The sequence below is a fragment of the Carlito syrichta genome, unplaced genomic scaffold (assembly GCF_000164805.1).
Source record: "Carlito syrichta isolate Samal-C Ts95f unplaced genomic scaffold, Tarsius_syrichta-2.0.1 Scaffold305633, whole genome shotgun sequence".
Classification (NCBI taxonomy): Eukaryota; Metazoa; Chordata; class Mammalia; order Primates; family Tarsiidae; genus Carlito; species Carlito syrichta.
This window is the reverse complement of record NW_007249729.1, coordinates 196,716-211,211: the sequence shown is the minus strand read 5'-3', so window position 1 is coordinate 211,211 and position 14,496 is coordinate 196,716. Positions and strand designations below refer to the sequence as shown.

The 14,496-nt window shown below is 41.3% G+C and overlaps 1 protein-coding gene across 1 annotated transcript in view; it reads left to right on the top strand.

The window, feature by feature from the left end:
• TTC27 (tetratricopeptide repeat domain 27) overlaps nucleotides 1-14,496 on the top strand; it is a 170,686-nt gene that overhangs the window by 120,896 nt on the left and 35,294 nt on the right. The window contains exons 14-16 of the mRNA XM_008061877.2: nucleotides 4,080-4,178; nucleotides 8,104-8,156; nucleotides 11,631-11,796. Of these exons, the coding sequence (XP_008060068.1) occupies nucleotides 4,080-4,178; nucleotides 8,104-8,156; nucleotides 11,631-11,796 (318 nt within the window). The remainder of the gene's footprint in view (nucleotides 1-4,079; nucleotides 4,179-8,103; nucleotides 8,157-11,630; nucleotides 11,797-14,496) is intronic.

Here is a 14,496-nt window from a genome sequence, read left to right as displayed (position 1 = left end):
GTCTGGGCGACAGAGTGAGACTCCAACTCAAAAAAAAAAAGGATGAATTACCTCCCCAAGGCTATCTCTTCACCTGAACACCTGAAGTTCAGGCTGATGCGGAAGGATCGCCAGAGCCCAGCAGGTCGAGGCTGCGGTGGCCGGGAGCGGCCACTGCACTCCAGTCTGGGCGACAGAGTGAGACTCCAACTCAGAAAAAAAAAAAAAATTGATCTAGCCAGGCATGGTGGCTCACACCTATAATCCAAGCACATTGGGAGACAGGAGAGAGGATTGTTTGAACCCAGGGGTTCGAGACCAGCCTGAGTGACTTGGTGAGGCCTCGTCTCTACAATAAATCAAAAAATTTGCCTGTCGTGGGTAGCATGTGCCTTTAGTCCAGCTGTTTGGAAGGCTGATGTGGAAGGATCGTCTGAGCCCAGCAGGTTGATGCTTTGGTGCCCATGACCGTGACACTGCACTCCAACCTGGGCAACAGAATGACTTTGACTCAAAAACAAAACAGAAAAATGGATCTCTTGGGTTTTCCCAGCACGTGCCAACTGTCCTGTGTCCCCCCAACCTCCTTACCGGAGGCTGAGGGGTGGTACCATAATCATGGCCAAGTGGAGGAATTGTGGGCTTTGGAGTCACACTGATGGGTGGAGTCTGTCCTCTGTTTTGGCCTCTCTTAGTGGATCTGTTAACTACCCTGCAGGGCTGTGAGAAATGCTTGAGGTGTCAGTGCTTGGCACTCATGTGGATGCCCATTAAGAGCTCGTTGTTTTGGTTGCTGTAAACAAGGAACAGGAGTAGCTATAGTATATGCAAGGGGATCATAGGAGGGCCCAGCTGGAGGAGAGAGCCTCTTATGGGAGAAGGAAGGCCAGCTGCTGGTGTCCCTGCTGGTGGCATGGTGGCACAAGCAGTGTCTTAAACTAAAACAAATTTAATGAAAATCAGACACATGACTTACTTAATATAAACTATTGCAATTCTCTTTTTTTTTTATACACCCAGTATTTTTGAAGTTATTTATTTATTTGAGTCAGGATCGGTATCTTTCTATCTATCTATCTATCTATCTATCTATCTAATCTATCTATCTGAATCAGGGACTCACTCTATCATCCAAGTTGAAATAGAGTGGCATGATCATGGCTCACTGAAGCCTTGCCCTTCTGGGCTCAGATGATTCTTCCACTTCAGTCTTCGAGTAGCTGAGACTACAGGCATGTGCCACCATGCATGGCTAATTCTTAAATTTTTTTGTAGAGACAAGGGTTTGCTATGTTTCCCAGACTGGTCTTGAACTCTGGCCTCAAGCAGTCCTCTCGCCTTGGCCCCCAAAGTGCTGGGATTAGTTTTTTATTTAGATCTTGAATTTATGCTCATAGTTTTTATAACAACAAGTGGGAAGCAGTATTTGTTCTTTGCTAGTTGGAAAGCAAGCAGGGCATGTGCATTTCGAGAACCCTGAGGGCAGTGCTCATTGTTCTTGATTTAGTCCCCATAAACTATCCCTCATCCAAGTAATGCTCTGCCGTAATTCAGTGTAGCCACAATGACATCAGCAGTGAGAGGCACCTTTACTTTAAGTTCTTCCTGGTATAGAAAAAAAAATGTTGCCAATAAAATTCTGACAAGCTATTGGTTTTTAAGATGTATTGCTATTTCAGAGATGTTAAATGGTGAAAAAAAAAGTGTACCTTAAAATTGATGGAATATAATTCACAGATTTGGAAACTATCCGCTTGGTTGGAAGTTAGAGAGCTTGTTTTATGTTATATTTTATATGTTCACATCAGCCTTTAGGTCCTCTCTGAATGTATCTTGTTCAGCAAGTATGGTTTGGTGCATTGAAGTTCTTTTCATTGATTCCATAAATAACCAGATGAAAGAAAGCGGTGAGCTCACTTTTAAGTTGTTGACAGTCCCATGATTCAGAGAAATAAACTTCTAACTTTTGGTTTCAGTGCGGTACCTCTCCCCCGACCCAGGACAGCCAGCCATTCTCTCTCAGGCATTACCTGTTCCTCTAACAAAATCTGTTCTCCATAAAGGCGATAGCAGTTATTTATAACCTCCTGTGAATTCATGGCAAAGTGTTAAATGGTCCTAGGACGTTTGCTTTCTCAGGCTTATCTCTAACCATCACTAAAAGTCTTTATCTGCTTGAAGAACTTTCAGGCCACATGGAACACATTTTTGGGGGCATGGCCAAGGGAGGGGGCTGCAGAGGCCGCCTAGGCCCCCATGACAGGCTGTGGACGGGCAAAGCATCTCTTCTTTCCTGCCCTGAGCACTCAGCCACATCTGCCGGCTGGCTCACTGCCTCCCTGGAAGTTAGTAAAGAGGCTGACTTCAATCTGCTTGTAAAATGGGCCTCACTGACTGATCTGGAGGGAAACAGCCTCCTCCTAATCACTGCATTTCTGACTAATTTCACTGAATTTTTATCAGCTTTATGTCCCTTGGAGGGAGCTATCTAATTGTAAGGAAAAACCCTATGATGTAGGGGCTTTTTTGTCATTTGAATAGCTGCTTCCTATGTGATCTGTTTTCTGAACCTCAGTGATTGCGATCTGATTGCCTGAGTCCGGCTCTGCATTACGAGTGATCCAGATGAGGCTCCCTTCCTGGGTTAATTTCAGGCATGCCTGAGCGGGTGTGTGCCAGGGCAGCTCGGCTCCTGGTTCACTAGCAGAAGTGCTGTACTTGGTGTATGATTTGAAGATGAAAGCAGCAGTGTGCCCTTTTAAGTCTGTAATGCATTCATCGACTGTGAGTCTGCTGTTACTTTGGTTTTTTTTTTTTGAGTTGGAGTCTCACTCTATCACCCAGACTGGAGTGCAATGGCCGCTCCCAGCCACCACACCCTCGACCCGCTGGGCTCCGGTGATCCTTCCACCTCAGCCTTCCAAGTAGCTGGAACTACAGGCGTGCGCTACCACGCCCAGCTCATTTTGACTTATTGTAGAGATGAGGTCTCGCCAAGTTGCCCAGGCGGGTCTCAAACCCGCGGGCTCAGGCAATCCGCTCACCTCAGCCTCCCAAAGGCACGAGGTTACAGGCTGAGCCACCGAGCCGGGCTCTGCTGTTACTTTGTATTCGTCGTCCCTCAGAATGCCAGGGGTTGCTCTGGGACCCCACCCCCATCCCCAGCTCAGCAAATGAGGTCAAATCCAGGATGAGATGGTGTTATAGTGTGCACGTAACCTCTGCACATCCTCCCGTACCCTTTAAATCGTCTCTAGATTACATGTGATACCTAATAAATATAAATGTTGTGTAAATGCCATCATACTATATCGTTTAGGGAATAATTACAGGGAAAAATCATCATTTTTCTTGTCAGTATTCCATGTTGTTCTCACATATTTTCAATCAGTGGGTGATTGAACCCATATATGAGGAAACCACATACAGAGGGCCAGCTACTTTTTACATAGTAGATGCTTAGTAAAAATGTTCAGGCCGGACACGGTGGCTCATGGCCACAATCCCAGCACTTTGGGTAGGAGGCCAAGGTGAGAGGATTGCTGGAGCCCACGTGTTTGAGACCAGCCTGGGCAACTTGGCGAGACCTCATCTCAACAATAAATCAAAAAAAGTCGGGCATAGGTTCCACCTACTTGGAAGGCTGAGGCAGAAGGATCACCTGAGCCCGAGAGGTCGAGGCTGAGGTGGCCATGAGTGTGCCACTGTACTCCAGCCTGGGCTGCAGAGTTAGACTCCAACTCAGAAAAAAAAGTTCAGTTAAACCTGGCTTATGATATCCGGCTCTAATAGAAGGGCTTATAAACGGAGCTGTCCATTGCATTTAAGGAATTTGGTTAACACTGAGTATGGTGTTTCCCAGCAAAAGGTATGCAGTGGTATTGCATATGCTTTCAGAGTGTTAGCTTCAAAAATTATGTGGAACAGTTTTTCTCCATTGCTGAGTTTCCTACATTTAAACGAAGTGTAAGGCCAATATTTAATATATAGCTCTGTGATCTTTATTGGAGTGTGTTTATTGATTGTACCTTAGACAGTTTTCAGATTACATTCCGATTATATCTGTGTGCTGGCATGACTCTGGCGTTCAATCTTTGCAGCTCGGCGTGTGGTTTTCTCTTGGCTGCGCCTATTTGGCCCTGGAAGACTACGGAGGCTCAGCCAGGGCGTTCCAGCGCTGCGTGACCCTGGAACCCGACGTGAGTGGGTTTGTGCTTCTCTCCTTCTTACAGCTCCTCATTCTATGAGTTCTCTGAGTTGTCCTGGGTAGTTCAAAACAGCAGTTCCTTCTGTGCTGGAGGAAAGTGTACCTTTGAGGGAACGTCACCCCTCAAAGTATAGGATTTATAAATCTGGAAATAAGTTTCTCCTCATAATAAGTAAGTTATTCATGACTTCACTTAGGAAATGATTTTTATTAAAAATTTTTAGTTAAAAATATTCCTCATTGAGGCCGGGCGCAGCGTCTCAAGCCTGTAATTCCAGCACTTTGGGAGACCGAGGTGAGGGGATTAACTGAGGGAATTACCTGAGTTTGCGGGTTCGAGAACAGCCTAGGCAACTTGGCAAGACCTTGTCTCTACACCAAATCAAAAAACTAGCTAGGCGTGGTAGTGCACGCCTGTAATTCCAGCTACTTGGAAGGCTGAGACGGAAGGATCACCTGAGCCCAACAGGTCGATGCTGGGGTGGCTGTGAGGGTGCCACTGCAATCCAGCCTGGGCGACGGAGGGAGACTCCAACTCAAAAAAAACAACAAAAAAAAACCCAAATACACACACACACACACCTCATTGAAATGTGTATCAAAGTGTCATGTGTATTTTGTTATTCACTAATATGTGTTACTTAATTTTGTTACTAGAAAGTTCTTTTAGCATGGAAACTTTTCATGTTTAACAGCTTTATTGAGATAATGCACATCCTGTATAATTTAGCTATTTAAAGTGTGCAATTCAGTGATCTTTAGTGTATTCAGAGTTGTACAGTCATCACTACAATCAATTTTAAAGCATTTTTATTACCCTAAAAGGATATCCCTGTATGCACTGGTGGTCACTCCTCATTTCTCTCTAAACTCTACCCTCCCACTTGCTTCCATCCCCCCTCCACACACAGCCTGCAGCAACCATTGATGTGAACTCTGTCTCTGTAGATTAGCATATTCTGGACATTTCTTGTAAATGAATTCATATAATATGTGGGCTTTTGCGACTGGCTTCTTTCACTTAGATTACTGTTTTCAAGATTCATTCATGTTGTAGCCTGTGTCAGTACCTTGTTCCTTCCTAGGCCAAGCACTACCATTGTCTGAGCCTGTCACTTGCTATGTATCCCCTCATTAGTTGCTGGGCATTTAGGTCATTTTTACTTTTTTGGCTTTTGTGAATACCACTACTCTGACGTTTCTTTCTAACCTAAAGGCTGTGCACAAATCTCAGATGATCAGTTTGATCACTTTTGACAAATGCATGCTGTGTAGCTCGCGCCCCTTTCAAGATGTGGAACACTCTGGTCATTTCAGAAAGTTCCCCAAGCCCTACCCTCCATCAGTAACTATAACTCCCTCTCCCTGTGTCCCTTAGCAACTGCTGTTCTTAATTTTCTCTATATACATTAGCTTTGCCTGTTGTATATCTTCATGTAAATGGAGTCACATACTGTGACCTCATTTTTTCCTACTTCTTCACTTGACACATATTTCAGATTTTCGTTCATGTTAGTTGCAACACAAGTTCATTTCTGTTTATTGCTGTGTAGTGTTACATTATATGAATATATACAATTTGTTTATATCTCATTCTGATGAATGGTAGTTGGGCTATTTGTACTTCTAAGCCATTGTGAATAAGTCTGTTATGAACATTTCTTTTTTTGTTTTGGTCAGCGTCTCACTCTGTTGCTAGACTGCAGTGGCATGATCACATGCTGTGGTCGTAGCTCACAGCAGCCTCAACCTCCTGGGCTCAGGCAATCCTTCCACCTCAGTACACTGAGTAGCTGAGACTAAAGGCGGGTACCACCATACCTAACTAATTTTGTGTTTTTTGTAGAGACGAGATTTTGTTATGTTGCCTAGGTTAGTCTTGAACTTCTGGGTTCAAGCAATACTCCTGCCTCAGCCTCCCAGAGTGCTGAGATTACAGATGTGAGCCGCCACACCCGGTCTACTGTGAACATTCTAATACACATCTGTGTAGACATAGGTCTTTATTTCTTTTGACTTTATTTCTTAAGGCTTCCTTTTTTATCTTTGTTTTTAGCAATATAATTATTTTGTGTCTTGGTGGTTTTCTTTTTTTATATCCTTCTTGGGCCTCTTTGAACTTTTTGGATCTATGGGTTTATAGTTTTATCCAATCTGGAAAAATTTTGGCCATTATTTTTCTTCAAGTACTTTTGTGCTTTAGTCTCATTCTCCTTTCTTTCTGGTATTCCAATTTTAAATGTGTTGTTTATTTATGTATTTATTCTTAAATTTTATTTTTAGAGACAGGATCTCACTATGTTGCCCAGGCTGGACTCAAACTCCTGGGTTCCAGGTGTTCTCCTGCCTCCTGAGTAACTGGTGCTAATCACATGTGCCCGTGCATTCAGCTTTATTATACTACTTATATTGTCCAGCAGTTCCTTGAAGCTATATTTATTTGTCCTCATTTTTTCTATACTTCTGTTGGTAGCTTCTGTCGCTACATCTTTAAGTTCAGAGATTTGTTTTCTTCTACAATGTCCGATCTGCTGTTAAGCCTATCCATTAAACTATTTCAGATCATGTATTTTTTTAGTTCAAGTTTTTTCATTTGGTTCTTTTAACAGTTTTCATGTCTTTACTAAGATTCCCTAGCCATTTTCTCATTATGTTCAGTTTTCTTTTAAATCTTTGAACATGTTTATAACTGCTTTGATGTCTTTGTTTGCTTATTCCAACATCTCTTTCACTTCTGGGTCTGTTTCTATTAACTGATTTTTCCTTTGCTTATGGATAAAGTTTTTCTGCTTCTTTTTACGTATGCTGATTTGTTAATTGTACTCTATACGTTGTAGATGCTTTGTTGTTGAGTTTTTGACATTTGTTGTCTTCCTTTAAGGAGGATTGAATTTTATTTTGTCATTCAGTTTACTTGTGACTCAGCTTGACTTTAAGCTTTGTTAGGGTGGGTCTAGAATTGTCTTTATTTTCTAGGGGTCTAATAATGCTTCTTTTAAGGTAAAACCTTTTGGGGGTTGGACTTAATGCCATGTGTGATCAATAAGAACTCTTTACTCTGGTTGGTTGTAACTTGAATAGCTTCTAGCACTAGATGACCTCCAGTGTCTCTGTTCGTTTTATGGCTGGTCTTTGCCAGGCTTCAGGAAGTTTTTCCCTGTAAATATGCAGCTTAGTGTTCAGCCACAGACTCAGTGGGATAGTTATTAAGATTTCTAGAGCTTATTCTCTGCACAAAGCTCTCTTCCTTGTTATTTTGCTCTGCAAATTTCTGCTTCCTTTTCAGCCCTGAACTTCCATTTCTTTTTCTTCATCTCAGTAAGACTTGCTGTCCTTTGTGTAGTTTCTGCCTTTCTGAGTTGCAGCCCTAAAGGTGGCTCTATAGAAGGCTGGGATGACTGTTGAGACTCTTTCTGCAAAGCCTTTATTTTTGTAATTGGGTAGAGTAATCGGCAGAGAGATGTGTTTGATGAAATACTCAGTGATAACCCTGGAGAACATTCTCACTCTTTTATTCTTCTACCTGGTGAACAAGGAGAATGGTAAAGTAGCAAAGCCTTTTAAGATAGGAAAAACAATATTCTGCATTGTCTTGTCTTTGTAATAAATCTATATATTGTATAGAGTATATGGTAAATTGTCCAACTATTTTGTAAATCTAAATATGAAATAAAATCTTAACTGAATTCCACATCATTGCAATGATAATTTATATCATCTGTTTGACTATTTTTCCCCTAAATTGTAATAAAAGTTATGTTTAATGTAATTATGTCATATATCTTTAATCATACTTTATTAGAAATTGTGACTTTAAAGAGCACGTGTTGGATTAGGAAAATGTTTTGTACTTTTCATTTCACCAATTACTTTACGTAAATGAGACTAGTCTATAATTAGATTCTCTATCATTTCAGAATGCTGAGGCTTGGAACAATTTATCAACTTCCTATATCCGATTAAAACAAAAGTAAGTACTTCACACAAATATGAAGAATTTTACTTCCAAAATAGATGAATGAGTTTTCTCCAGCTGAATGGTGAAACACTGTGCCTTACTCTTTATCTTTTTCCCTTTCCCACCCTTGTGAGTTAAGAATGACTTAATATGCCCTTTAAATTCCAAATAAACAGTTTATTTCTTAAAAACACTTAATATGTAATAACATAAAAATTGTTACTTGAAATCTTTACTTGGTGCTGAAGTTTTCCATCCTAGAGTCCATGACATAAGAGCAAGCATGACTTTAGTTGATCTCCTCAATTGACATGCGTTAATTGATTGCTTTCTCTGTACTAGATGGTATTGAGAAATGTAATAAAATGAACCAGTGTCTTCAGAGAATGTAGGCCTAAAAAGTAAGATATTATACCATCTTATTTTAAAAATTGATTAGTAAACTAGGGTATATGTGGTAAATGTCAAGTGAGAATACAAAGAGGCCAAAATAATGGCAGGTGATTTTTGTAGAGCACTAAATATGTGCCAGACACTCATTGAGTCCTGTGATGATCTCAGAAGAGAGAAGATGTTTGATCCTGGGTCAGAGACACTTCTGAGGGAATGTTGCACTCAAGCAGAAATTTGAAGGATGGGTAGAAGGGACAGGGGAGGGGAAATAATGTGACCAGATATAGAGTGACAGGGATAAATGTATTTTAGGAGATAGTATGCAGAATAGCCAGATGTAGAATAATGTGAGATTTAGTGAAAGATAAGGTTAGAAAGGCAGAGTAGGGTCAAATTGCAGTGTCTTTCAATTATCCAATGAGTGGAGACTGTCCTGTTGGTAATAGGAAGCCAGAGATTTTGGGTGGGGGGTAATTTTATGAAGAAAGAAGCTTTGTAGGAAGATTCATCTGGTGGCAGTGTGTGAGACAGACTGGAGAGGAAACCGGTGGCTGGGAAACCAGTCAGGAGACAGCTGTTGTAACAACCCAGGCGTGAGATAATAGAGTGGAAAGAGTAGGGGCAGATGCCAAGCCATTTATGCAGGGGACAGCCAGCTACGAAAGCAAAGGGGAAGGAAAAGTCAAGGATTGCTGTTGGCAGAGTTTTAATGAAAGTAATGAAGAATGGATGTATTTCCATTGAACTTAGCTTTATTTTCAAACTCAATTTAATTTTTCCTTGTGGAATCACAAGATAGCTCTGAAGACATCATTAAAGCCATGCTACGTTGAGATCATGAAATGCTTCCTCCACCCTGGATGACAGTCTACACAAATAAAGTACTATTTGTTCTATCATTCTCTTAGAAGATAATACTGTGTCCTTGATGGTAACTGATTATGTCAAAGCTTGCTGGAGACCTCTTTGGTTTAAAGCAACAGGCTGGGGAAATCCCTGTCCTAGATGCAAAGTGGTCTAGTGCATGTTCCTGGTAGCCCAGGTAAGTTTGTATGGAGTGAGGCCCTGGAGGCCTTGTAGAGACTTTGCCTGGCGATCCAGTAATGTTAGGAATTCTGCTTTCTCTTGGGGGTTCCTTCAGACTATTTCCCAACCTCTTTTTGATACTTGCTTGCCTTCCTGCAGCTCCACAAATCGGTTTCTGGATAAAAGTGGGGTTGTAAGGTTAGAGATAAATCATTCCTTTTTTCTTGCCTTTTTACCCTTTCCTTTCTACTGCACCAGATATGGCTAATGAGATTGTTACTTCAGAGGTAAATGATTAACACTTCCTCTCAAAGGAATGCTGTCCATGCCTGAAAGGGGCCACCCGTTAAACTATCTTTATCCCTTTGTTCTTATAAGGTTCTTCACTGAAGCGCTCTTTTTGCTGTTTCATTCCATTCCCCCAGGTATCATCTAGGTATCATGTTCCTACCAGTCCCTTGGGAAAACTTCCAGTCTTGGGATATAAAGTTCATAATGCAATATCTCTACATAGTGGATTTGATAAGTGAATCCTGAAATGAAGCACCTTATAAGGAAGCTGTATTTACCAGAAAAGAAAAAAGTTATTGAATGATTTTGAGGCCAGGAATTATGATTTGAGAATGGGAGGACATGTAGGAAAAAGGATAATCCTCTGGTGAGGATTGCTGCTTGTTGGGTTCACCCCTGTGGATGGAAGAAGTGGGGAGTCTCAGTCTGCCACTGTTGAAGGTATTGGGGTAGAGAAAGAAAAACAATTCCATAGACACAATTTATGGTAGAATTTGAAGACATATTTCCTTCCTTTCTTTTTGAATTCCCTTTTATTTTTGCAAGAAAGGCTCCTTTTGGCAGATCTTTTAGTTAGGATCAATAGGCAGTAAACCTGCCTAGCTTTTGTGTATCTTAAAATGTTTCATTTTGCATTTATTCTTGAGTGCCAAGTTTAGCTGGTTATAAAATTTTAGACTGACAGTTATTTTCACTCAGCACTTTAAAAGTGAGTTTTATTGTCTTCTGTCATCTTGTTGCTGATGAAATATCTATCATTCTCTAATATTCATTCCTTGTAGGTTATGGGAATATCTTTCCTAAATTTCACACTATACATCTGGGCGTTGGTTTACCTTTACTTGCAACGCTTAGTATGGGAAACACTTTTGATCATAGAATTTAGATCTTTGTTCAGTTCTGGAAAGTGCTCAGCTATTAACTTTTAATACAGCATCCTGCTGTGTTCTGCATTTGCTTACTCTGGAATGTCTATCAGATGGATTTTTGAGCCTTACCGCTTATTATTTCTTCTGTCTCTTTATAGCTCTTTTGTTTTTTAATCTGAATTCTGTATAGACTCCTCACTCTTATCTTCCAGCTCACCAGTTTCTCTTTGACTGTTTTGCGGTCTAGTTTTTGCTCAGCTGTTGAGATTTTTTATTGTTGTTTTAATGTATCTTTCAATACTTAAGTTTCAGTTGGTTTTTATTCACATCTGCTTGTTCTTATTTCATTTCTCACTGTTATTGTTACAATTTCCTGCTTTTTAAAAATGTAAATTGTTTCTTCATATCTTCTTTCCAAGCAAATATGTTTATTTAAAGACTTGATAGATTGTTCCTTAAAATTAATTTTATAAATTTAGTAAATGTATGTTTTACTGGTTAATTTTATTGACTGTCCTTCCTAATGTAGATTTTTTTTTCACAAGTTGTAGAATTATGGTTTGCAGATTCATGAGAAGTTATGCAATTGCACTTGTTTAGCTACTCTGACTCCAAGTCTGGAATTTGAGTGAGCTTTCTCCTGGAGTGATTTTGGGATTAATACCTAGTTTTGAAATAAAGTCCTTGTTACCAGTAAATAGGCTAGGGAAGGGGTATTTCTGTATGTTTTTTTTCTGTATACCACAGGGTCTGTTATTGAATTTTATAGGAAAATCTGAGGTGTTTTAGGGTTGTATTTATTAACATGAATGATTAAGGACAGACAGTTTGCATTTTATACACTTACATGGTTTATTCTAATAACAAGAGTTTATTATTGCTCTTTTAAAAATTTGACCTTCAATAGAGTAAAAGCTTTTAGAACTTTACAAGAAGCTCTCAAGTGTAACTATGAACACTGGCAAATTTGGGAAAACTACATCCTCACCAGCACTGACGTTGGGGAATTTTCAGAAGCCATTAAAGCTTATCATCGGCTCTTGGATTTACGAGACAAATACAAGGATGTTCAGGTAGGATATTCATATTTTGTTATTTCAGTTTGTGTTTGATAGTAATTCTTGATTATATGTGATAGATTGTTTCCTTGAATATGCACAGGAAAATTTTGCTAAACATATGTAAGATGTGAAAGAGTATTTTTTTCTCTAGTGAAATATTCTCAGCTATGTGTAGAATTCTGACATTCCAACATCAAATGTGTGTGCAGTCATAAATGGAATATTACTGTGACTCATTATGAAAATCTGAAATTGGCTTACATTTATGGTATCAGCTTGCAGAAACTAAATAGAATGCTGTGTGTGGTGCTTGCTGCTTTGAGTACCTCAGTGTATTCTGTGATTTGTAATAGCTGGAGAAAATTCCATATCATTTTTTCACTTATTTAACAAGCATTACCTGCATACTTTCATATGGTATGTACAATGTGGATGTGATGGCTAACCTTTTCTTTGCAGTGTTTTGTGAGATGGTCCTCTTTTAGGTGAACTGAAGTTGCTTTTTTCAAAAAATGTGGGAGATTTGAAGCCATTGTTTCATCCAAAAGATGAGTAAACAAGACCTTTGAGTTTTAATTGTGGTTGAAGACAATGTACAATAATGCACTGTGCAGGAGTTTAAGAATTGTGAAGTCAGGCCAGGCTTGGTGGCTCAACCTGTAATCCCAGCACTTAGGAGACCAAGGTGAGTGGATTGTCTGAGCCCACGGGTTCAAGACCAGCCCAGGCAATTTGGCGAACCCTCGTCTCTACAATAAATCAAAAATTAGCCAGGCATGGTAATGTGGGCCTGTAGTTCTGGCTACTTGGAAGGCTGAGGCGGAAGGATCACTGGAGCCCCAGCAGGTCGATGCTGGGGTGGCCGTGAGTGTGCCACTGCCCTCCAGCCTGGGCAACAGAGTGAGACTCCGATTAAAAAAAAATCGTGAAGTCAGAGGACTGGAAAATTGAACACCTTTTGTAATAATCAACATATACTATTTAAAATGAGAGAGTTGGGGCCAGGCGCGGTGGCTCATGCCTACAATCTCAGCATTTTAGGAGGCCAAGATGATAGGACTGCCTGAGCCCATGGGTTTGAGACCAGCCTGGGCAACTTGGTGAGACCTCATCTCTACAATAAATCAAAAAGGTTGTCAGGCGTGGTGGAAAGGCTGAGGCAAAAAGATCACCTGAGCCCAGCAGGTCCAGGCTGTGGTGACCGTGAGCAGCGTGCCACTGCACTCCAGCCTGGGCAACAGAGTGAGACTCCTACACAAAAAATAAAAATAAAATAAAATGATTGGAATTAGGAAAAAACAGAAGAGCTGATGTATGATAAAACCTCACTCATCCTGTGACGCCTTAACTGTACCCTAGTTCTAAAATGTAGCTCATCTGGGCCCTGTCTCGCAGCCCCAGCCCTTGACTCATATACATGGTCTTGCAAGTTCAGCCATCTGATTGGGCAAGTTAGAAGGCTCAGGTTTGCAAAATTCACTTGAAGGATCTATGGTTTCACCAGGCATGGTGGCTCAAGCCTGTAATCCCTGCACTTTGAGAGGCCAAGGTGAGAGGATTGCCTGAGCCCATGGGTTCGAGACCTGCCTGGGCAACACGGTGAGAGCTCATCTCTAAAATTAGCTGAGCATGGTGGTGCGTGCCTGTAGTTCCAACTACTTGGAAAGATGAGGTGGAAGGATCTCCTTCGCCCAGGAGGTCCAGGCTGCTATGAGCCATGGTCATCGTGGTCATGCCACTGTCCAGGCTGAGTGACAGAGTGAGACCCCACCTCAAAAAGAAATAAGTGACCCTGAAACAGCCAAATCCAACACTCCTATCTAGACATCACTGCTGGCTCAGTTCCCATATCCGCTAGAGTCACACAGTCAGAGCAAGAAGGGACCTTAGCAGAATGGTCTAGGGCTCTGCCGAGTAAACTTTCACACCAAGTCAGAAGGAGTGTGACGCTCCCCTCGTTGGTGATAATGAGGCAGGGTGCTTCTCCAAGCCTCCCAGTCCTCCTGGTTGCCACTGACTGCGTGGCCGTGCCGTGTCTTCCCCGTTGTCTTTAAGTTGGCCTGCTGGGTCAGTCTGATCCCATTAGTCTTCCGTCACGTGCCTCCAATTTCCAGCTGATCTGCTTTTCATTCTCTTTTGAGTGGGATTTCCCCTTCTGAATCTCTAGTTTAACCCACAGTAACCCTTCATATCTGCTAAGGATTAGTAAATAATTGGCTCGCCAGGTTGGCTTTTGGGATTCTGAGAAAATCTTGGTCATCCTTTCATGCTTGGCACCAATAGGAGTTGGTTTATAAAAGGAACCCGAATGGCTGGGTCTAGGCTCCTGCCCCCAGTAAGAGATGAACTTATGTGGGCTATGGTGTGTGTGCTTGAAGGGAGAGGAGTCTTCCCGTTTTCTCTCTCACTTACTCTCTCTGCTTCCCAAGGCATGTAGAGCGGGTCAAAGTGGAATGTGATAAAATCGCAATAACTGGTATTTACTGAGGACTTGCTGTGTGACAGAAACTGTCATAAGCGCCTGACATGTATCAGCTCCGTTAATTCTCACCACAGCTGCATGGTTCAATCAGAAGCTATGTGTGACTGGGGAAGGTGTGTGTGTTCCTCCCTTGTCTTAAGGAAACTAACGCTGTCAGACAAAGCAACTGTTCAAAGACTATTTTGAAGAGCTGTTATTGTTACATCATGAAGCCTGAGGAGCTATCCAGC